Source organism: Entelurus aequoreus, linkage group LG18 (assembly GCF_033978785.1).
Source record: "Entelurus aequoreus isolate RoL-2023_Sb linkage group LG18, RoL_Eaeq_v1.1, whole genome shotgun sequence".
Lineage (NCBI taxonomy): Eukaryota > Metazoa > Chordata > Actinopteri > Syngnathiformes > Syngnathidae > Entelurus > Entelurus aequoreus.
The window spans coordinates 29,124,021-29,149,605 of record NC_084748.1 but is presented as its reverse complement, the minus strand read 5'-3'; the positions used below and the strand labels follow the sequence as shown (position 1 = coordinate 29,149,605).

The 25,585-nt window shown below is 38.4% G+C and overlaps 1 protein-coding gene across 3 annotated transcripts; it reads left to right on the top strand.

The window, feature by feature from the left end:
• The first annotated feature begins 565 nt into the window (after positions 1-565).
• On the top strand, positions 566-25,068 carry keap1b (kelch-like ECH-associated protein 1b). Of its 3 annotated transcripts, XM_062026881.1 has the most exons (8): positions 566-678; positions 10,805-10,992; positions 11,123-11,716; positions 14,331-14,576; positions 19,154-19,830; positions 19,946-20,151; positions 20,221-20,397; positions 23,684-25,068. In XM_062026881.1, the coding sequence occupies exons 3-8, from the start codon at positions 11,411-11,413 to the stop codon at positions 23,896-23,898; spliced, it is 1,827 nt and encodes a 608-aa protein (XP_061882865.1). In that variant the 5' UTR covers positions 566-678; positions 10,805-10,992; positions 11,123-11,410; the 3' UTR covers positions 23,899-25,068. The 3 variants fall into 3 exon arrangements, with proteins under 3 accessions (XP_061882865.1, XP_061882864.1, XP_061882866.1); XM_062026880.1 differs by having other exon boundaries at positions 10,805-11,716; XM_062026882.1 differs by lacking the exon at positions 566-678 and adding an exon at positions 704-770 and having other exon boundaries at positions 10,805-11,716.
• Positions 25,069-25,585: the final 517 nt, after the last annotated feature.

The window sequence follows — 25,585 nt, the reverse complement described above, 5'->3', positions numbered from 1 at the left end:
CCCGACTTAAACAAGTTGAAAAACTTATTCGGGTGTTACCATTTAGTGGTCAATTGTACGGAATATGTACTTCACTGTGCAATCTACTAATAAAAGTCTCAATCAATCAATCAAGTCAGTTTATTTCGATGTGTAGTTTTTAGGATGGGAAACCCCCCCCCCCCCCCCCCCCCCCCAGAATATGGGCTTCGGTTGCCCCCTTGTGGCTGCAAGTGAAATAGCATAAGCTTGAACCCCAAGTGTGCCAAGGGCTCCCTGAATAAAATTGCTAATAAAAATACAGCATTCCAAATTGCATTTAATTTCAAATTAAATTCGGTGATCTTTTAAAATGTTTTGATTGACAGTGCATTATCAGTCTGTTCGATCAGCGACAACAATCAGTCAGTTTGTACAAATGTACCATTTCAACCACTTATCTAATCAACTGTTGTTTTTAAACGTGTTTGTCACATTTGAGTGTTCCTCATGTACATTTTGTAACAAGATTTTGACTCCGCTGGCAGTCACCCAAGCAATGCTTTACTTTCGCTCTCAAACCTCCTTCTCAATAAAAGCCTCGTGGCTTGGAGCGGCGTTTACTACCGTGACTTGTCAACAGAGGTCGGGCCGAGGCCATGGTGGGAGACTCTTATTGTGAAGGCCAGAAAAGGCCGGGTACAATGCTGCTTAGTCATGGTGAGTTACCGCTTCACCCCCCCCCCACCCCCCCCTCGCTGCTCTTGCCTAGCGCACACTTTCATTGCAATGGTGGAAGGCAGCTGCACGACGTGAGTATGTTTCATTAAACATTCCAGCTCACAATTGCCGCCGTGTTTTGGGGTTTAAGGGTCACATTTTTTTGTGGGGGGGACACGGATGGTGTCTAACAACTGGGACACTACTAAAACCGCCTTGTTAGCGTGTTTGTGTTGGGAGCGATTTAGTGCAGCTAGCTTCTAGCGTCTGTTATTATCAGGACTAGCGTGAGTATTAATCATAGTACTGTAGTAGTATTAGTAGTATTAGTACTAGTTACAGACGCGTCGAAGTATTGTGTTGCTCCACACAGTAGACGCGTCAGTCATGTGCACGTCATATCGGTGTCAAAGCTTTTATTTGCAGTGCCACCTGTGATGTTTATGATCAAAACAAGCGGCCAGCGGCACAGCGTGTGAGACTGTTTTTGTGGGAAGAAAAGCTCTGAATGGTGCGTGCGTGTGTATTGGTGTTGATGATTAAAATGTATTATGTAAGAACGGGCTTCACCGCTTGCTGGGTCGTGTTGTGGTACATCCAGTTCCACTGTGGAGAGTTCATGATGAGTCACTGACTATAACTCTTTGCATAAAATGTCAGTGATCAAACATGTTTGAATTTCCTCCATAGCAAACCATGGGAATCGAATTAATCTGTTCCACCATCCAGCTGTCACCCCTTTTCGAATAACCTCGACTATACAGGCACAGTTTTATGTAAAAATTAAACATTCTTGAAATTTTGCCTGTAATTTACAATCCTTATGACTCATAAGGATTGTAAATTACAGGCAAAATTCCGATAATGGCTTTTTGCCGATATCCGATATTCCGATATTGTCCAACTCTTTAATTACCGATACCGATATCAACCGATACCGATATATATTGTCGTGGAATTAACACATTATTATGCCTAATTTGAACAACCAGGTATAATAATAATAATAATAATAATGATACATTTTATTTATAAGGCGCCTTTCTGGGCACTCAAGGACACCGTACAAAATCACAACAATAAAATCAAATTGGATTAAAAAAAAAACAACAAAGAGAAAAGAAAAGATGATTACAATTAATAAGCAGTCAGAAATAGGTGAGTTTTGATTTGAAGAGGGATATTGAATCTTAAGTTGCGAAGGTCTGGTGGTAAAGAGTTCCAAAGATGTGGGGCAGGTATGGTGAAGATAAGGTCCTTTTTAAAAAAAAAAAAAATTTGAAAAAAATAAGATAAATAAATTAAAAACATTTTCTTGAATAAAAAAGTAAGTACAACAATATAAAAACAGTTACGTAGAAACTAGTAATTAATGACAATGAGTAAAATTAACTGTTAAAAGTTAGTACTATTAGTGGACCAGCAGCACGCACAATCATGTGTGCTTACGGACTGTATCCCTTGCAGACTGTATTGATCTATATTGATATATAATGTAGGAACCAGAATATTAATAAGAGAAAGAAACAACCCTTTTGTGTGAATGAGTCTGAATGGGGAGGAAGGTTTTTTGGGTTGGTGCACTAATTGTAAGTGTATCTTGTGTTTTTTATGTTGATTTAATAAAAAACAAACAACAACAAAACGATACCGATAATAAAAAAAAAAAACGATACAGATAATTTCCGATATTACATTTTAAAGCATTTATCGGACATCTCTACTTATGAGAGACAATAGCATGTCTTTTGAAAAAACAAAACAAAAAAAAACGTTTTAACTCGTAAACAGAAGTCCGCTTAAAATAGGACTTGAAAGTGTGACGTGCAAACTCGTTGCATTGCGGGTCTTTCTGGACTCTGAATCACGTATATGTACCTGTAAGTGTATAGCGTATTGGGGACAGCGTGCCAGCAACCTGAGGGTTCCTGGTTCGATCCCCACCTTCTACCAACCACGTCACGTCCGTTGTGTCCCTGAGCCAGACAATTCACCCTTGCTCCTGATGGGTCGTGGTTAGGGCCTTGCATGGCATTTCGCCATCAGTGTGTGAATGTGGAAATAGTGTCTAAGCGCTTTGAGTACCTTGAAGGTAGAAAAGCCCTATACAAGTATAACCCATTTACCATTTATATACACTATATCAGTGTTTTTCAACCTTTTTTGAGCCAAGTCGCATTTTTTTCATTGAAAAAATCCGGAGGCACACCACCAGCAGAAATCAATAAAAAATTTAACTCGATAGACAATAAAAAGTTGTTGTCGCATTTGTTGGATATGAATTTAAACCATAACCAACCATGCATAACAATAGCTATTGTCTCAAAGTAGGTGTACAGTCACGACCTGTCACATCATGCCCTGACTTATTTTGAGTTTTTTGGTGTTTTCCCGTGCGTAGTGTTTTAGTCCTTGTCTTGCGCTCCTATTTTGGTGGCTTTTCCTGTCTTGTTGGTATTTTCCTGTTGCCGTTTCATGTCTTCCTTTGAGCGCTATTCCCCGCACCTGCTTTGTTTTAGCAGTCATGAATATTTTAGTTGTTGCTACCTTTTTTGTGTGGACATTGTTGATTGTCATGTCATATCACGGATGTACTTTGTGGACGCCGTCTCTGCTCCACACGCTGTAAGTCTTTGCTGTCGTCCAGCATTCTGTTTTTGTTTACTTTGTAGCCAGTTCCATGGTCCCAACCTTGTGGGAACAGTTTGGAGCGGGCCCCTTCCTCTTCCAACATGACTGTGCACCAGTGCACAAAGCAAGGTCCATAAAGAAATGAATGACAGTCTGGTGTGGATGAACTTGACTGGCCTGCACAGAGTCCTGACCTGAACCAAGCGTAAAAACAAAGTTGAAAGAAGTCGCAATATGAAGCTAATAAAGAAACGACAAATAGCCTGGATAGCAGCCGTGAGACTTGAAGCCCGAATCAAATAATTTTTTATTCAGTTGCAAATGTTGCATATAGTGGGCTGTTTGCGTTACCAAAGCTAGCTGCGGGCAATCGACAACGTACAGTATTTTGAAAAAATAACATGTCTGTTTACTTTTAGTCTTGAGTAACTGCAAAAATGTGTATTATTTTCGGAGCATTAGCACAGTGATCAAATGATTTAAAAGTAACAATGAGCTTGTTTTTTCGGGAAACCCTGCTTATGACATGAGGCTGGGCACCCTCACTCACAAGAAATGAAAACTGTAGATTATGCGCAATTTTAATGGGGGACAGTGAGCCCTAACAGACTTTGTTTGCATTCTGAACATTTTCACCAGTATAAAAACTGACTTGACGAAAATTATTCAAGTTTGGCTTCGACAATAGCATTGTCTATTGGAAGTGCTCATATTTATGGATTCCACCAATTTATCATTGGTGCGGTTGTGGTCCCTTGATTGTTTTATTTTGTACGACCCATTTTAGTCCAGTTTGTTAACGCGGATACAGTACAGCCATGTAAACAAAACTTATGCCCAGAAAAAATAGCTCCCCGGCACCCACAATGTAATACAACATCTCGTGCCCTTTGGAGCCCTGTGGAGTCAATGGTAGCCATGACATCATGGCGTTTATTCCCACCATAAAACCCAATAAATAATCACCCCAATATTGGTATTATAAGCGCTAACTTGAAGGAACTATTTTTAGCAGAGCATTGTCACAGAGCGGTAACTTATCATCATGAGCTGGTGAGCTTCTTAAATTAATTCTAGATTATAAATGATGTCTGTCACCTGGACACTAGAATGATGTAGACAAAGTGTGAAGGTGGTACACTTTTTGACAGCCGATTTCAGGGTTTCCCTTGGATTGCCAAGATACCTGTGGCGGTGGTTAGGGGCGTGGTTACCAAAGTGGTATACGCCATCGTATAATTTGCTATAGTAATATGTTTACTTTAAAAAGGCTAAAAACATGTATGTATACATTTAAAAACAAATGTGTGTTATTATTAATCAGTGTTAACAAATATTTGTATATTGTTTTGATATACTGTATTTTCAATGTACTTTGAGAATTATTTAAGTGTCAAGAGACTTTGAGTGACTTTTTCTTTATCATAAACAACTAGCAACAAATCTAGTATCTTTTTCTGGTGTTATTATAGAATGTACTCGTGTTTAGAAACTCTACTATTTTCCTTCGATGGCCGCGACAAGTGAGCTGCAGTGAGCATGACGTCACACTTGCTTTGCGCTGCTGCTCCAATTGGACTTTCTCTCCTTGTAAGCTGCCACTGTCCTTTTAATATTTGCACATTTTATAGAATGCTGTCCGCGGGTATATTTGGGATATAATAAAGTTACGTCCACATAGCGACATGCTGATTACGCTTCAGACAATTGCGTGCGTCTTGGTTACGTCATAACATCCGGTTTCGGCAGCACTGTTTTTGGTGATTAAAGTCTTTTTTCAGCAATAGTGCGCAAATATGAAGTTCTATTTACAGTATATCCATTTATACAGTAATGAACTGCTGATGGTAATGTTTTATATTTGTGTGGTTTTGATTTGATGTTAATTTTATAATAACAATATCACTAATACTTGGTTAACATTCAAGTCGCAAAATTTAAATGGAGTATTGTGCAGTTCCCCTCTAAATACAACATACAGCTAGGGCTGCAACTAACAACTAATTTGATAATCGATTAATCTGTCGATTATTACTTTGATTAATTGATTAATAATCGGATAAAAGAGACAAACTGCATTTCTATCCTTTCCAGTATTATATTGAGAAAAAAAACAGCATACTGGCACCATACTTATTTTGATTATTGTTTCTCAGCTGTTTGTAAATGTTGCAGTTTATAAATAAAGGTCTATAAAAAAAATTTTTTAAAGTAGCCTCTGCGTATAGCATAGATCCAACGAATCGATGACTAAATTAATGGCAAACTATTTTTATAATCGATTTTAATCGATTCAATCGATTAGTTGTTGCAGCCCTACATACAACCTTGGGGCGGAATCATTTATTTAAAACATTTGTTTGCATGCACAACACTACAAATGTTTATGTGGAATTAGAATATGGAGCTGATTGAATTCTACTCTCTCCATGTAATATTATGAGCCGGTTGAATAAACGGTACACACTAGGGATGTCCGGATCCAAGTTTTTGCACTTCCGATCCGATACCGATATTGTTTTTGCACTTCCGATCCGATACCGATACTGACCGATACCGATACTGACCGATACTGGCTTATCCGAGCATGTATTAAAGTTTAAAGTTATTTAGCCTACTTAGTTGTCAGAATCATGTTGAAAAGGGTTTTAGTACTCTTGATAACAACTAGCCAGCTGAATTAGGGGAGTTTGAATAATACGCAATGGTTGGTAACAAGAAACTGACCTGTTTATTCAAGGATAAACACAAAATAGACAAATTTATACATGACAAACAGAAATGGCATCATTGAACTAGGGCTGGGCGATATGGCCTTTTTTTAATATTGCGATACACGATATATATCTCGATATTTTGCCTTAGCCTTGAATGAACACTTGATGCATATAATCACAGCAGTATGATTTTTCTGTGTTTTGATTGATTGATTGAGACTATTATTAGTAGGTTGCACAGTGAAGTACATATTCCGTACAATTAATGGTAACACCCGAATAAGTTTTTCAACTTGTTTAAGTCGGGGTCCACTTAAATTGATTCATGATACAGATATATACTATCAGATATATACTATCATCATAATACAGTCATCACACAAGATAATCACATTGAATTATTTACATTATTTATAATCCGGGGTGTGGAGGGGGGCGCCGGATGTAAGTGTCAAAAAGACAGCCAAAAGAGTTTGATATGAGAATAAATCCAAAGTTAAAATATAGGGTAGAAATGCACCCATTTGCAGGAAATGTAGTCTTGATTTTAAAAAAAAAATTTCAAGGCTTGCATGTCTACATTAAAACATTCTTCTTCATACTGCATTAATATATGCTACTTTTAAACTTTCATGCAGAGAAGGAAATCACAACTAAAAAAATCACACATTTTTTCATACAGTGTTGATGTGGAAATTTTTGCCTCGGCATTTTGATGGTGTGGGCGTGTGGCACCGAATGGAGATAAGCGTCTCGACAGACGTTACAATATTTGAACAATGATGACGAAAACTGTTTTCTCTGTCGTGTTCGTGTGTCGAAAATTGTTATGCGCTTTATTTTTATTTGATTTTGTGCGTGGCATATAATTGCTATGCGCAGAGAACGCTTGAGCAGTGCGCAATTGCACAGGCGCGCACCTTAGAGGGAACGTTGCTCGCACGGCTGCGCTAGCATCACAGCTAACGTTAGCCATGCTGCTACCTCTCTGCTCGGGGAGGGCGTATACGTATGTGACGTATGACGTGACAGTATGTGACGTGTGTAAGAAGGTGCGCTTGCTGTCTGTGAGAGGGAGACACAGAAAAGAGTGAGAAGAGCCTGTCGTGTAATGCCAGCAGCGAAAAGCAACTGCGTGAAAATCCACAGACCTGTGGATGTGTTGAAGGTGTGCTGGAAAATGCGGAACGGAAGTTAGGGAGCAGCAGAAAAGTGGAATGTATTATTTAAATCGGTGCGTTGGAAAACACGGACCAGAGTTTTTTTTTAAACTGGATCTGGATCGGCATTTTCCCATGCCTTCCCGATACGCATTTTTTGGCAAATATCGGCGGCCGATCCGATCAGTATATCGGATCGGGACATCCCTAGTACACACATATGGTGTTTATTCAGCATAAAGCTGAACCACACTGTCTGATATCATTATTCTAAAATGTATTATTTGATAACTCATGATCTGATACATTTATCTGTTTATTACACAATATTTATGCTATATCTATTCATCAGAGAATGTCACTCTTGATTTATTTAATTACGTACTACTATCATACATTCTGTACTTTTTACTGAACTGTTACAGTCAACTTTAATCTTTGATCGATTACCAATTTACTTATAAATTATTACTGAAGAATAAAACCTACAAACGCTAATATCTTGATTATTACACAAGGTTTTCTTTTTTTTTACTACAAAACAAGTGGTAAAGTGATACATATTACCATACCATTGTCATAAACTGTCAAAGAAATGGAAGGGTAACTTAATAACAGTGAGTCAACTTCAGGAATCATTTATAACAAGGCTGCACGATTTTGAGAAAAAACCTGATTACGATTCTTCTCTTCAAATTGCGATCTTTTTTTTATACATAAATGTATAAAACTTAAAAAATAACGAGTAAAGGACGTCAAGTTACTTTTACACTGTCAATCAACATATTCTTGTTTCAAGGTGCCACACATTATAATAATATGAAATAATTTTGTCTTACTTTGTCTCGTTTTTAAAATTAAAAAAACAATCAAAAACTACACGCATTTATAATGTAAAGTAATCATAATATATAATATTCATCCAAGTAACCATTTAAAATGATCTAAACTTTCATTTCTCATTACCGACAATTATTTATCATTGTATAATAATTGGAAGGTAAATAACTGTAAGCAAAAATGTTACTTAATTAAATATTGGACATATTATAGTGCATTTCCAGTTGGAAAAACTACGTTGGACGTTGTCTTTCTTTTTTGTTGCTATCTTGTGATCATGGCGTTCTCGCTCGTTCGTTGATGGCCTTACACTGCCCATCCGATTTGAAGCTGAAATATTACCACAACGGGACATTTGGCTTTATACTTTTCTTTCTAATTTGAGTTGTTTATTCCTTCTACTTTTTTAAATTAATTCTTACTGTTAAACCTGCTGAGAGCGATGCACAGAGGGAGGCGTCTTCCTGTTTGAAGCGAGAAATAAATAAACGCTATTCTCAACAATTCTGATTAGCAAAAATGTCTGTCACCCAAATGTAGGTGACGGCGGAGACAAAAAAAAAACCTTAGCCTCTTGCAATTGCGCACTAATTAAAGCCTCATTGTCAATTTGATGTCGATTAATTGTGCAGCCCTAATTTATAATTCACATGGAGCTTCCAGAAACATCATGCAATACTACTTTTTAGGGGAGACAGTAGCTGCTGCGTCCACAGAAAAGGAAAACTGACACATCACAGACGAGATATTGTCTTTACAAAACAAAAACACTGAACATTCCTCAGCAAAACAACTATAGTCCAGCTGGGGATAAAAACAGTACTAACTGATTTTTTTACTTCAATGAAGTCCCCAAGACCAACATTCTCAAATTGTGTATAAAAACAGGCCTCAAATGTTTACTTTTTAAGGTCAAGGCAAGTGCTGCCTTACAGGAGGGCTCATATTTTAGGGCACCAAGGCAAGTTAGAAGGGCACCAAGACATGATGGCCATAAGACGGAACTGCACTTTTTGTCCATATAGATAAAAATAGTGTTCATGTATGAGATCTAGGGCTGCCAATTATGGCCAAAGTAATGATTAAGATTATCGGTATCAATATTGAAATCATGATTACTGATTGTTAGGTGAAGCAGTGTTGGGGTGTGAACGTAATACCATCATGTCATTTGTAATGTCTAATAAAAAGACTATAGATAAACGTTAGCTATATATCTAAAGACAAATATTAAATATTTTTTTTAATTCTTTAATAATATCAACTTGTCAGCTTTTTGTCATTACATGATGCCTTTATCAAAATTTTTACATTTTGATAGAGAGAGGTTTTAAAAAAAAAAAAAAAGTATTTAAGTTATGTACATTTATATGTATATGTAGATGCTGTATCGGGACAGATCCATTAAGAATTTGAGCAGAAATATGTTGTATAGGAATTAACGACACACAATAACACATTAACAACCTGCTATGTCACATGGATGGTTTTTGAAGTAATACCTTTGTGACATGAAAAAAAATACAAGTAATGTAAAAAAAAACAACAACTGGTGTTTACTTTTTGATATCAATATAAAACAAAGCAGTTTGGCTAATGAAGATAAAGTCAAATAATCAAGCTTTGTTGTTCTCCAACGTCTCCTATCAGTACAAAAGTTTGGTCAACAAAAATAAAGAGGAGTGACACCTCTCACATCACATCGATACAGTTTGCAGTTAAATAAAGGACGAGTGAACATCCCAGTAAACAAACTAAAGACTTTATAAACAAGTTGTTACAACGTTCACGACACATCACCTGCTGCATGTTTCCTCACATCATTAATTCTCAGTCACAGCAGCTGATGAACGCTGTATTGAGAAAATAAATGCAACATCAAATAGTTTTCTCCTTCGCTGTGTACCTTTAGTGTGGGGACAAGTGCGTCTGTCTCCAATATTGTCCACACCTGTCTCCATCTAAACACAGCAGTCGATTCTTAAACGCACGGCGGGAAGCGAATACTACTACTAATACTACTACAGTACTATGATTAATACTCAAATGAGGTTAAACCAAGCGCTTGGTTCCGTTTGCTCCGAGGGGAAATCTCCGGAGTAAAGTCCATGACGTTAGTCCGCCATGATTATCAAGCCAAACGACGCTAGTGCGCATGCGCCTGACTTCGTGTAGCCTAAATGCATTAATAAATGACGGTTTTTGGTAATTAAAAAATTAGACTGTGTTACTAACCGTCTAGAATTTTATCACGAATTATCATTATACCGTTTACTGTTACATCCCTCGTCCATTAAGAAGTAAAAAGTCAAGGGCGGTCACAGCATGTTCTTGTCGCCGATGTTGGTCAATTTTTTAGAGCATTACGGCAAATGACAAGGGTGGTCGTGGTAGTTGCCGTGGTTGCCGTGGTTAAATTTGAGCCCTGTAAAAAGAAGTGAAACGCCATCTATATACAGGAGTTCCTTAGTTTACAAACATGTTCTGTTTCGTTGAGTGTGTCATAACCACGGACCACATTGTAAATTGAGCACCGGCTGTAGTCAAACATAACAATGTAGCTTGTGGGAGTAGTTTAACTCGAGTTGCGTATTGTCTGTAAAGCCCATATTGTCACACACGAGTTAGAGTGGCATGGTGCTAAGATTAGAAAGAAGTGTTGACAACATCAGTCCGTACGAAGAACAGGTGTATATACACTGGTGCTGAGTCTTGTTTGTTTTGGCATCTTATTTAGTGTATCTAGTGTCTGATGTCACTTTCTCTCTTTCTTTCTAGGTGTTGGATGAGCTGACTGTTTCCTAGTAAATATAGGGGTGTGTCTACTACGAAAGCTACCTAAAACCTTCTCCCCGGCTTCCCTTTCGAAAACTATTCTTGATACACTTTTGACACACAACTCCCAGCTTTATAAAAAACAAAAAAACAAAACATTTTCCCACCTCCATGAGTATTCAAATAATGCTGTGAGTTTATTTTACCCTTCTTTCCTGTTGTTGGACTACGTTTTTAAGGAGCGTGTTTTAAAGGCTGATCCTTGAATGGGACAAATAGCCTGAATTGGTTCTCATTCTTTGTTTCTTTTTTCCCTGGTAGTCAGAGGAATGTTCAAGATTTACAATGTCGGTGCAAAGTCATGGAACAGTCTATCCAGCCATGCGGTCTCCAGTAACTCCATAATGAGTCGCACAGCTTGACACAGGTACTGAACTCATCTAAGGAGTCATTGCATGTGCGTGAATTTGGATAGCAGTCCATAGCTCCAAACACCTGGATCCATCTCCAACCCCAAGTTCCTGATTTCACCCATGCTTCCCTACGGTGCGATGGTACCCTCTAACGCTTTCTGTGCGAGAGAATAAGGAGGTGGAGCTAAGGTAGGAAATGTCAGAGTGCCTGACAGAATGCAAAGCGCTGGTAACTCCATCCACGCGCAACGGCCACCGCGTCCTCAGCTACACGCTCAAGAGCCACACGGCCGCCGCCTTTGCCATCATGAACGAGCTGCGTCTGGATCGCCAGCTCTGCGACGTGACGCTCCGTGTGCGCTACAAAGATCTGGAGGCTGTGGATTTTGTGGCTCACAAGGTGGTGCTGGCCTCGTCTTCGCCCGTCTTCAGGGCCATGTTCACCAACGGCCTGAAGGAGTGCGGCATGGAGCAGGTGCCCATCGAGGGCATCCACCCCAGGGTGAGTCACCTCCTGAACTCCACTATAACAGTAGTAGATTCCATACACCATTTGACATTAGAGTCCTTGGATTGTAATATTTGTACCATATCCAGAGGCATGTGAAATTTCTGTGAAAACGCGGAAAGTCGCGTTTTTAAACATTGGCTTTAGTGTCAAAATATCACTTCCGCTTTTTTTAATGAAATATCCATAAAAATATAATCCAAACAAAATTGGTTGAACGCTCGCATAAGCCGGAGCTACTCGCTGTTCCTCTTGCCTAAACGCCGCAGGACGGGGAGACGATCAGAAGCACCAAAACAAGCTTGCTAGTTAGCTAACATCTCGCCAGCTTACTTGTTGTCGCATCCGTTCGCTCTCCGAGCCACAACACTTCGCTAATCATATTTGGATAATTACAATCCGAACACTATTAGTTTCGAACCAGTTGTAGTTCTAGAGTATTTATTAGTAGCCAGCGAGAAGGTGTATTTTGACGTGACAGATGTAAACATAGGTCACAACACCAGAAGTATATTACCAAAGGAGGCGTGGCTATAGGATAGTTGCCAAATGGTAAACATTTTCTCAGTTCTTTGCGTGCATGTTATAGAATTTTACGCTACATTTTCAATGATATGAGTTTTAGTAAATCATCTACTTAAAAAAAAAACATTTCTATGGCACATGTAAGTGTCAAAAAGAGAGCCGAAATAGATTGGTAGATGAGAATAAAGCTAAAGGTTAAATGTAGTTTAGAAATGCAGCCAAAATTTTCTTTCGGGCTTTGCGTGTCAGCACTTACTGCTGATAGAAATGTTCTTCTTTTTTGTCTCTCTATTTTCCATTTTTTTCCTCAAAGGGTACTTTCTAAACCCTGCACATGGTTTAGAAAGCTGACCTTATTCTTTTAACAAAATTGTAGATTGTTTATACTCTTCTGCAATTTATTAAATTCAGTGTTTGAGCATCTCAAAAGTGAAGCAACAATGTTAAATGAAAACAAGCAACCTCCTGGATGGAGTCCTTTTATATTAATACCGCGACTGGCTGGCTGATGTTAAATCGAAACCGAAACTAACCATTGCTGGCATATTTATTGTAACTTAGAGACCAGAGAAATACGAAGAATTAGCGATGACACATTTTGATCCTATGGCAGTTTGTTCACATTGTTTGTTCATATTTTTAATTGGATTCTTCAGCTGCTGCTGTAAGTTTGTTCTACTATAATGACAAAATCCCTTTTAACTTGTGTGGCAGAATCCAGGTAAATCCTGCAACGCTTTTGTTTTGAGGTGTACACGCACAGAACAGGAAGTTACTGTGGGCTCCTTTTGATGCTGCTTAGTTATTGTGAGAAAGTTGACAATACTACAAAACTTGTTGACAAACAGACTTATTTTTTATAGAAATGAACACTGTAGCTTTAAATTCTGTCAACAAAAGCAGTCAATCATGCACCATGACTTAAGCAGACACTAGTAATAAGAAAAATGCGATAGACTCGGTCTTGATGAGTTGGTCCATAAACGACGGTTTGCCAATAATATTAGAAACGTCGCTGTAGCAGAAGTCTTCAACGTTGTACAGGCCAAAGACCCCCAAACTGATGAAGCGGGGACCCCCTGCCTATACGTCTTGTTTTATATTAAACTGGTCATAAAGATACATTGTTATTTTGCGATATTAATATATTCGTTTGATAGCAGTAGTGCAGCTAATAGCTAGCTGGAAAATAGTGTGCTCATCACTATCTGGCAACTGGCACACTTATCGCTAGCTGGCAACTGGTGCGCTAATTGCTAACTAACAACTAGAGCACTAATTGCTAGCTGCAACTAGACCGCTAATGATGGCTGGAAATTAGTGCGCAAATCTCTAGCTGGCAAGTACAGCGCTAATCGCTTGCTTGAAACTAATGCGATAATCGCTAGCTGGCAACTAGTCTGTAAATCGCTAGCTGGCAACTACAGCACTAATTGCTAGCTGGCAACTAGAGTGCTAATCGCTAGATATCCTAAATGCTAACATGAATACAATGATATGGTTGTTTTATGTTTTTATTTTAAAACTGCAAGGTACAGTGAGTAGGATGTCCATGCCAATGGCATTTATAAATAACACTACAATGTGTTGGATCAATGTTAATGTGTATTTAAAACATTTAAATTTGTCGAAAAATAATATATATGAAAAACTTCAATCAATCAATCAAAGTTTACTTATAATAAATCAATCAAAGTTTACTTATATAGCCCTTAATCACAAATGTCTCAAAGGGCTGCACAAGCAATGACATTGGCTCAGTTCCCACATCAGGGCAGGAAAAAACTCAACCCAATCAACTTGATATTTTACAACAGTACCTTCGCCCCTGTTAAAGACCTCTGCCCTATAGTACACTATATATACTGTATATATTGAATATTAATAAACATATTGTTAAATAAATACTTGTTTGTCACTCAAAACTGCTCATTATATTTCTATAGGTAAAGTTTTTGATAAAAGCTTTTGTTTGTGCTGACGAAAAACACAACTTGCATCAACAGTCACATTTAACGTAATAACTAAAGAGCGATGCACTGATTAACCTTAACCCCACGTTCTGCTCTTCTGACCCATTCAGGTCATGGACCGACTGATAGAGTTTGCTTATACAGCCAGCATTTCAGTCGGAGAGAAGTGCGTGATCCACGTGATGAACGGCGCCGTCATGTACCAGATAGATAGCGTTGTGAAGGCCTGCTGTGACTTCCTTGTCCAACAGCTGGACCCCAGCAACGCCATTGGCATTGCCAGTTTTGCGGAGCAAATTGGCTGCACAGAGCTGCACCAGAAGGCCCGGGAATACATCTATATGAACTTCAGCGAGGTAACATGAGTACTCTGTGTTTTGGATTACGTTATCGTTGCTATTTTGGATCGTTTGGACTCTAATTTTTGCATCCTTGTAAGTTTTTTTCTTGCTTGCTGCCACATTCTCATTCAATCGATCACAACTGGATTGTTCAGTCTGTTTCAGAAGATGTTTTGCTCTATCACCTGAGCAGGCTTCATCAGTTCATGCTCATAGAGTAAGATTGGTCAGATGTAGTCTAAGAGCTGGTGCCAAAGCTCAAGCAGTTTATACTCCTAACAAGGTTTAGGCACCGATGGGAACCGGGTCTTCTATTCCAAATCTCCTGGAATCGTCCACTTTTTTTAATTGCCAACTCCTAAGCAGCTAACTGTCCATATGAAGCTGCTCCTCCAAGTCAAAAATCCTCAAGTTCAGCTAATAAACTGCAGTTCTTAAGTTTTATTATCACTGAAAGGAGGAATAGGCTAAACATGGTACACACAGTGGAAGAGCAAGTAGGGCACGGTACAGTAATAGCTAAGCTAGCCGCTAAACTAGCTTGAAACAGCACAAAAAATAAGTGCTCTCTTTTACAACAGAAAGTGAGCAGTTTATTAACAGGAAATTAACAACTGTTGGGCTGCTCGGTTGCTGTTTAGCGACCCACATAAGAGGAAGACTGACTGATCCATAAATCAACAACATTGATACCAAGGGTTGTATATGATGGAGACTAATGCAATGTAATTTATTTTCCCATTTATTTAGTTATTTCACTTTTTGATAATGTTTACAAACTCTGGGAATAAGGCCCTAGGGCAAAGGATAAATTTGAGGGCAAAAACCAAAGGATTTTGGTGAGTAATATAAAGTATTTTAGTTTTGTTTAGTAGTGTACTACATAATTTATTTTGCTCAAACAATTGTATGTAATAAAGTAAAATAAGGAACTAGTTAAAATATTATGTTGATATTGTTACATTGTCAATTAGGCCGGGGCGTTATGGCTGAAAACTGTATCACGCTATAATTTTTAATAATCGATAATTATTGATGTTTTTTATGACCTATCTAAAATAAGAACCAGTAGAACAATATATTACATGTAAAAGTGTTTATTTAAAATGTAACCTTCCTTTGATTATAATCCCCATGGAAAATACCAATTCATGTTAACTAAATTCTAAAATCACCTTCAAGACTTAACAATATAAATTAATGTGCAAAAATAAGGAGTATGTAAGAAATGTCTAATAAAGTGTCACAAATAGTGCAAAGTGTAAAAATGTAAATATAGAGAAACCTGAAAAGAACAATTGTTTGCAAACTCAGTGCCAGGAAGTCATGACTCTGCTCGGGTGAGCGCAGCTAAGGTGGTCCACATTGGTCTGACTGTGGTCTGTTTTGGGTTTTTTTTAATCCCAAAAATTGACGTACTGCAGAGGTGACTTTTTCTGTTTAATCGACAATTTCTTCGTTTTATGCAGCACTCTTCTCACTCCATGCAAAGAATCGAATGCAAAACACCAAGGTGGCACAACCAAACTTAATAGTTGATACTATTACCTGATTGGCTGTTAGTGTGTCACTACCACTAATCAGTGATCACTTCCTGTGTTGTTAGATTACCAGAAAGGGCCTGCCTTTATTCTTGCTTTGCAACTTGCGGTTTCTTCGACATATAAGAAAAAATATCTATCAACCTAAATATCTTTTTTTTTAATATTATGTGTCTATCGTGATATATATTAATATTGTTTTATTGCCCAGCCTTACTGTCAGTAGCAGTCGCTGTTAATATATTTGTAAAAATTACGGTTAATACACATTCAAGGGTGGTCGTAATCTGCAGCATAAAACCCTGATCGGAACATAAACAATAGAATGTGTGTAAATGTTTGTTTTTTTTAGGTTTTCAAAGATAAAGTTTATGGGGCGGCATGGCGTAGTGGGTAGAGCGGCCTTGCCAGAAACCTGAGGGTTGCAGGTTCGCTCCCCGCCTCTTACCATCCAAAAATCGCTGCCGTTGTGTCCTTGGGCAGGACACTTCACCCTTGCCCCCGGTGCCGCTCACACCGGAGAATGAATGATGAATGAATGAGTTGTAAAAATGAATGATGGGTTCTCACTTCTCTGTGAAGCGCTTTGAGTGTCTAGAAAAGCGCTATATAAATCTAATCCATTATTATTATTATAAAGTGATAAGTTTTGTGAAAGTGTACATTTATATTGAAGTTCAAAGGATTGATATTTATATAAGTTTTGTGAAAGTGTACATTTATATTGAAGTTCAAAGGATTGATATTTATATACTTCTAAAAAATAGCCCCTTGAAAGTAGTAAATTTTTTAACCCTGCCTCTTAAAAGAATTGGAATCGTTACTCGTTTGGAATCAGAAGCAAAACTGCAATCGGAATCGAATGCGTCCTAATTCAAACGATGCCCAACCCTCCTCCTCAATCAGTTAAGAATGCTTTCGCTCTACGATACAAAGGCGCGACACCTCAGTCATTAGAATGGAATCCCGCTTGTTGCCGTTGAAGTATCGTGTGGCAAAACGATCACTTCTACCATCCCAAAACCTGGATTTAGGTGCCCCTTTATGCCAATATTGCAACTGAGTGGAACATGTGATTCCATTCTAAAGACTGATTCTGTGTTGGTAAAGGTTGTTTTCTATCGATTGTTTTGCCACACAATACCTCAATGGTAACGAGCGGGAATTCCATTCTAATGACTGCTGTTGGCATTGACAGAGGATTCGCACCTTTGCATCTTTACAGCTGTTTTTTTACACCACAATGGAATGAAAATGTTTTTGTCAGGGCATTTATTAGAGCATAAGTGTTTGGGCCTTGGCACCAGCTGTCGGACTAGATCTTCTCAACCAGTGAAGATTGTCCCGATTTTCTCCCTTCCGACCAAAGACGGCAAATGCCCGATTAGCTTATAACTTATAAGATTGTCTTGTGGTCTTAACAGAGTTAAGAGTGAATGTGTCCCAATAATTGGCACCAAAACAGGTTAAGTCTGATAATCGTTAGAATTAAAAGTGTTCAATATTTACTTAATGTCTGTGGGGAACACTGAGTCATTGCTGTGTGAATTGTGACACGGTACGGAAGGTATCCATTTTACCATTTTATTGATTTGTTGTTTAACTGTGTTTTATATATAGAAAGTCTGTGCTTATTAGGATTTAAAAAAACATTTTACCTTTCTGATTTTAAACTGTACAGCAGTGGTCCCCAACCTTTTTGTAGCTGCGGACCGGTCAACGCTTGAAAATTAGTCTCTATTTTTATTTTTATTTTTTCAAAGAGAAATACAATCATGTGTGCTTACGGACTGTATCCCTGCAGACTGTATTGATATATAATGTATATATTGTGTTTTTATGTTGATTTAATAAAATAAAAAAATAAATAAAAAAACGTTTTTTTTTGTTGTTTTTTTTATTTCTTGTGCAGCCCGGTACCAATTGGCCCGGTGATTGGGGACCACTGCTGTACAGCACTTTAGGGCAGTCATGACTGTTTTAAAATGGTGCTATATAAATAAATAAAAACCTTGACCTTGATCCCAAAACGCTAATATCGATCCAATACCAATAGACACATTGGTATCGATGTTATTTATATGTAGATCATTACGCCCACCCCTTTAGATAATGTTTGTTCACACCAGATTTCGGGCTTGGAGAACTAGAGTCTAGTCTGTGGTGAGACAAAATTGTCATGTGCGTGATGTTCTGTGTTGATATTATTGTAGTACACCACACGCATATAAAGATCAAAACTGCTCACTGCTGGATTTTTTGTCTTTATGTGTGGGGTCTACTCTGTAACAGATAAAAGAAAATATCCTAAGATTAAGAAAATCCTTATGTGTTTACCAGCCTTAAGGCAAACTGAACAGTCTTTTTGCGATCGATTGAATGCCCTGAGATGAAGGAGAATATCCATACATTTGACGCCCGATTGTACAAATGTACACATTCCTTTGGCAAATTTCCGCAAGGTGTCAACTGTGCTTCCCTGCCAGCCTCCCTTATTTACTTTTTAAACCTCACTACCCATACTGAGCTTACCCTGTGTTGCAATAACAACTCTTTTAGACTACACGTGTGAAGACTTCATCACATACTGGGGAAACAAAACTTTGACACTCTTTGGCATGGCACCTACAGCTGAAAATGTAATTCCTTTTTGTAAATTATTTTCTATTTACCTTTTCCATCATTGTTCTTTTTAAAGTAAAATCTATCTGTAAGACCAGCAGGCTCATATTGCTTGTCTATGCCTTCTTTTGGGCCATAACTGAGAGGTGTGGCTTGTCACGATAGTATGAGTTAATGACATCAAAAATTTAACATGATTATATTAAAAAAATACCGTTGCTTAAGTTTATCTTTGACAGTCTTAATACATACGTATATGATGTACTCCGCACTTTGAATTGCCTTGTGTACGAGTTGTGCTCTATGATAAACTTGTCTTGCCTACTTTTTATAGTCACGTAAAGTATGTAAAGAAGCAGACTGTTATCACCAAGGGTTGTAAATAGATACAATTGAGACACTTATTTTACTCCAACATTTGTTTTCCAGGTGGCGACCCAGGAGGAGTTCTTTAACTTGACTCACTGCCAGCTTGTGACCCTCATCAGCCGTGATGAGCTCAATGTCCGCTGTGAGTCTGAAGTCTTCCAGGCATGCGAGGCCTGGGTGCGTTACGATCGAGAGAACCGGCGGCCATATGTCCAGGCCTTACTCCACGCTGTCCGCTGCCATTCCTTGACTCCCAACTTCCTAAAAGCTCAGCTCCAGTCTCTGGACTGGGACCCCCAGTGTAAAGACTACCTTGCCCAGATCTTCCAGGACCTAACCCTGCACAAACCCACCAAGGTCAATTCTTGCCGAACCCCCAAGGTGCCACAGCTCATCTACACGGCCGGCGGCTACTTCAAGCAGTCCCTCAGCTACCTAGAAGCGTATAATCCTTGTACGCAGGACTGGCTAAGGCTAGCTGACCTGCAGGTACCTCGCAGTGGCCTAGCCGCCTGTGTCATCAGTGGGCTTTTTTACGCTGTGGGCGGGAGGAACAACGCCCCTGATGGCAACATGGACTCAAATGCGCTGGATTGCTACAACCCAATGAACAACTGCTGGTTGCCCTGTGCACCCATGAGCGTGCCCAGAAACCGAATAGGAGTAGGTGTCATCGACTGCATGATTTATGCAGTGGGCGGATCGCATGGGTGTATTCACCATAATAGTGTGGAGAGGTGAGTGCTTTCAGCGGCTATAATTCTAATTAGATATCTACAACTCTGGACTGGCTGCTATCTTGAGAGGGTCATTTGAACCAGAAAATATCTAAATGTGTTGATGCTCTAAAAGGTACGATCCAGAAAGGGACCAATGGCAGCTGGTAGCCCCTATGTTGACGCGGCGCATCGGTGTGGGCGTGGCGGTCATCAACCGGTTGCTCTTTGCTGTGGGCGGCTTTGACGGGGTCAGTCGACTCCGCTCGTGCGAGTGCTACAACCCAGAAAAGGACGAGTGGAAGACCATGGCCTCCATGAACACCACACGCTCTGGAGCGGGTGAGCACAAAACACAACATTGATTGTTTCTATAAAGGAAGAACTGATTGACATTTAACTTGCCCGTAGGTGTATGCGCGCTGGGGAATCAAATTTTCGTGATGGGCGGCTATGATGGCACTAACCAGCTGAACACCGTGGAATGCTACAATGTAGAAACGGATACATGGAGCTGCGCTGCCTCTATGAGGCACCAACGCAGCGCTCTGGGAGTCACTGCGTTACATGGACGCATCTATGTGTTGGGTGAGGAGCACTGCGAGCACATACATACTGCCTCCTATGGATTTATTTGCTCATCAAATGAGTTTAACCCGGGCTCACTAAGAGGGAAATTGCGTTGCACTCATAGCTTCATTTTAATCACAGTGGATCCCCGCATATTCACAATTCCACATTTGTGTCCCCTGCAAATGAAAATATTTTTTAGCCAAAATATTTTTTTCCTCTGGAAATAGGTAGTTTTTTTTCTCACATGAAACACATCTCAGTAATAATTCATAAATACTTGATAATGAAGCATAATATAATACCATAATAATACAGCCGACATGTACAGTGCTTCCGGAAAGTATTCAAAGAGCTTCACTTTTTCCACAGTTTGTTGTTAGAGCCTAATTTTTAAATGGAATAAATTATTTTCTTACAAGAAGATGCCCCTGATCTCACAGATTCATGGCAAAGGTTGTGATAACTTATGTGATTTCTTAGTTGTAATTTTTTTAATACATTTTCAAATATTTCTAAAAACGTTTTCACATTGTCATTATGGAGTATTGCGTGTAGAATTTGGAGGAAAAAAATGTATGTATCCCATTTTGAAATAAGGCTGTCACATAACAAAATGTAGAAATAGTGAAGCGCTGTGAATACTTTCCAGATTCACTGTATGAAGCAAGATGAAGCTTCTACAGTCAACAATCTGGCCCTACAAACTTGTAGCGAGGTACAGTGGTAACCCAAATTACGGTTCAAGTACCGTCCTTAACTTTTGCATATTTTGAGATATGAGGTGTTTCTCTGCTTTTTCTAACGCTTTAAATTACAAGCGTAATTTAAGTTACAGGCCTCCAAGCTGTGCAAGAACTGTCTCTGATTTTATACTGTACCTGCTGCTAATCTGGACTGGGTTTTGCAAGTTGTTTCTTATTGTTTATTTGCTTTTCTGCACCAGGTTAGCCCATCAGTGGGAGCACGGTAACATGTTTAAGTAGCTGCAGCATCATACACTTGTGTGTGTAAATGTGTTTTCATGAGGTTTCCTGCAGCATCATACACTTATGTGTAAATGTGTTTTCATGAGGTTTTCAAAAATAAAGCTCTCTTGAGGAAAGTGTACCCTTGTGAAAATGTATTTATAATATTTATATTCAAGTTCATAGATTTGATATTTATATTCTAGTTGAAAACAGCCCTGTGAGGAATTTATAGTAAAGTTCATAAAAAGTTAATAGAATTAAAATTGATGGAGAATGTCAGACTATTTCATTCAGAAAGACTGTATGTAGGTTAGCTAGCTCATTTAAAATATCCAAAACTTTTTTTTGACCCTGCCTCTTAAAAGAATCGGAATCGAGAATCGTCAGGAATCGGAATCGAAACAAAGAATTGGAACCGGAATCGTTCGAATTCAAACGATACCCAACCCTACCTGTAACAGGGCATACAGGTACAGTAGCCCACCGCAGAGGTCATTGAGCAGGGTCTTTGTCTTTCTCCGCGTGCACGCAAAAAACATTGAATTCGTGTTCTTCAGCGCACGGCTTTTCGGCCTTTCCCAGCCCGTTAGTATTGGTGGTGGATTTACTTTCTGTGGGACGGCAGATTCCCTTTTCGATGGCCGGGTTGATCGTCTTCGGGTTTGGGGCTGAGTTGTGTGCATTTCGGTGTTTCTTCTCTATGATGAGGGTGAGTCCATAACACCATGACTGAATAATTGTGTGACTGCAGTGTTTCCCACACATTCATTTATTTGTGGCGGCCCGCCACGAAAGAATTACGTCCGCCACAAATAAAAAATAAAATATATTTTTTTTATTTTTTGTCCTGTCCAGCTTCTCAGGCAAATCATATAGTTGATGTAGATGCCCATATAGGCTGTTCAGATTTACTTTACAAAAGAGAAGTGTAGGATACTTCTCTTGTTGCCTTATTTGTATTTGACCACTACTGTTTTCTGTTTATTTGTTACTGACTGTGGCAGGACACCTCTGCCTCTGTTTCACTTTATGTTGCTGGTAAATAATATGGTTGTAGTAGTAGGCTAAAGTTAAATTATTTAGTATGCACTAATTAAAGGGGCAGAGCTTTAAGAGACATTTTAGCTTTTATATTTTATAAGATATATTTTTTTTAAGAATCACAATTAATAAATATATTTCAGTGAATAACTTACTGTTCAAATCTGTATTTAAATATGTACATAAAGTGTTGTAATTATATTGTAAAATGGATGGATGGATGGACGTTTAAAACAAAACTGTTATTATTAATTAGTAAGTATACATTTTTTGAGCCTTTTTAGAGAAAATCATATCATTGTAGTAAATTATGCAAATTACTTGATGATGTCATGGTGACCACGCCCATAGCCACAGGTATCTTGCCAGTTTATGGGAAACACTGGACTGTATGTTTCATTTAAAGTGAACAATTTGATTGGTCCACCGTGACCTGTTCAGCAATTTCATTGGTCTGTGTAAAGTGTGAGGCAAAAATTAACAGCTTATAGTCTGGAAATTATGGTAGATAATAATAATGATAACCGTGGTAAAACTCTCGACTGTTAGTATTACCGTTTTAAATTAAAATTATGGAAAAAACATGATTGACTTTGATAAACTCACAGACGCTAGCTTAAATGCGAAGATGAATACAAGAGACATTAACCTCTTTCCCCATTAAAAAAACAACATACCCCAATTATACTCATATAAACACATTGCTGTCAGAACAACTAAGATATCAGTGAATCATAAAAATGAAATAGACGTGGGCTTTCTAACGGTGGTTCTATTTATTTTAAGTGTTTAAAAAGTGTGGGTGTAAGTATTTTTGGAGCACATTCAACAATATCACAATAATAATTACTACGTAATAGTTTTGGTCACAATAACCATGACATGAAATGTTCATATCGTTATATCCAGAGATGCCTGGTACCCTGTGCATAATATTAATAATAATATTAATGATAATAATAATAAATCCGCTAGGAAGGAACATGCAGTTCTACTTTTTGGAAGGATCCTTTTTTTAAAAAGATACAGGAAAACTGTTGGGATAAAACATACAGTATCTATATTTAAGTTGTCTTTTTAATCTGTTGGCGAGCTATTCATTTAAAAATGTTTAGCCATTTTAGTGCAGTCTTTTAATACAAACACCCATTAATAATTCTTAATTCCCCTGACGAACATAGCCCAAGGGATGAATACAGTTCTGGCTAATCAAATGTAATAGATTTTCTAAACCCCAACATATTGTTTTATGTTCAAGCGCTTAACATACTAAACCTTGTTTGCGTTGACAGGCGGTTACGACGGCCAAACGTTCTTGGACAGCGTGGAGTGTTACGACCCCGAGGAGGACACTTGGTCAGAAGTGACGCGCATGACATCAGGACGTAGCGGTGTCGGCGTGGCCGTTACCATGGAGCCGTGCCAGAATCTCCTACCTCGGAGTCCTACACCCGAGCGGGAGAATGGTGGAGTCGTGCACCACATACAGCGACACAGTACACTGTAAACCCCGTATCGCTCCCTACACACACAAACACAACTTAGCTGAAGTTAAAACATCTGAATGCTGCCTTATGGATTCCGGAACACCAAGTCAGTATTATATTAAAAGATCAGCGTCGGTATAATCAATCCTGAACAAGCTCTGTCATCTGGCAAACCTCAGTCTGTCTGTGTGCTTACATCTGGTATTTGGAGTCCTCCAGCAGAACTTCGCCTCCCAGATTTGACCTTTGACTAAAAAGGGCTGCATACACTTGATTTAAAATTACAGACATTTTTCACATCATCTCGTTTAGTACAAAGTGGCTGTTTGTTGTCACTTTTGGGTGTTTTAAGTGCCATCACCCTGCATCGCCACACACTCGTATCCACTTTTCTCATCCCAAATCCCAGCACAAACCCACTTAAATTTGATTGGAAGCGCTAAAATCACCTTATAAACATCCTTCTATTAGGTTGCAAGTCCTAATTTAATTATCACTCATACATTTTGCCGTTTTAACCCTGTTCTGATGCTTCTACTTTCCACAGTGCATATTCAACAAGTGGTTTATGTCACACGGCTTCGAAATGACATTCTTTTGCAAGAGAAGCAGTCCAACAGGTAAAACCTGTCTTTTATGTGACGCTAAGAATCCTGATGGTGACTTCAATGAGTGACAATTAATACTGTAGTTTCTTGCGGATTTTCCTTTTTATAAAAAATCAAAAACATCTGGACAGTTGACTTGGTTTTCTCTTCCACCAAACTTCAAAAAGTGACCATGTTTGTCAGAAGTGTTCAACTATTAAACACTAATGACGTATTTGTAACAGCCGTTTAAGCTACAATTGTTTGTAAGTGATGTTTTGTACACTGATATTCAAACAGAAATTTAAATTCTTAATTTATTCTTGTTCCTCTTAACTGACAAAAGCTTTGTATTGAAATGGACTCTGGTGTTGTGTGTTTTTTTTGTTCTGTTTTTCCAAAACAAGCATGTGTTGTAGCTGAGTAAGAATGCATGTTTGTAAAGAATTTGTTTCACTTTGTAAGGGATTTCTTTTTTTCTTTTCTTTTTTTGGCCATCTGTAGTTGGGGTGGGCATTTAAGAGTATTTCAAATCGGCTTTGTACATTTTTCCAACAAAATCATGTACAATAATTGATAGTAAAGACAAATATGTTTATTGTACGTGTGTTTTGCTTTTGTGTTTTACTGTGCGAAAGCCTGCATCTCTTATGTATTTGCTCGAGTTTGTTTGCCTGTTGGTTAGCAACGTAACAAAAAAAAATATTAGTGGATTTTGCGTAAACCTTCAGGAAATTTCAGAAATACGATACAGAACAAGCGATTTGATTTTGGTGATGATCCAGATTACTGTTTTTTAAAGGTTTCTTTACTATTGAGTACTTTGCACCCGGAAAGTATTCACAGCGCTTTAACTTTTCCCACATTTTGTTATGTTACAGCCTTATTCCAAAACTGAATTAATTATTTTTTGTACTCAGAAATCTACATACATACCCCGTAATGACAACGTGAAGTTGTTTTTTTTTAATACATATTGCAAATTTATTAAGGATAAAAAACCTTAGACCATCCCTACAGTGAAGCATGGTCATGGCAGCATCATGCTGTGGGGATGTTTTTCAGTCACAGTAACTGGGAGACTTGTCAGGATAGAGGAAAAGATGAATGCAGCAATGTA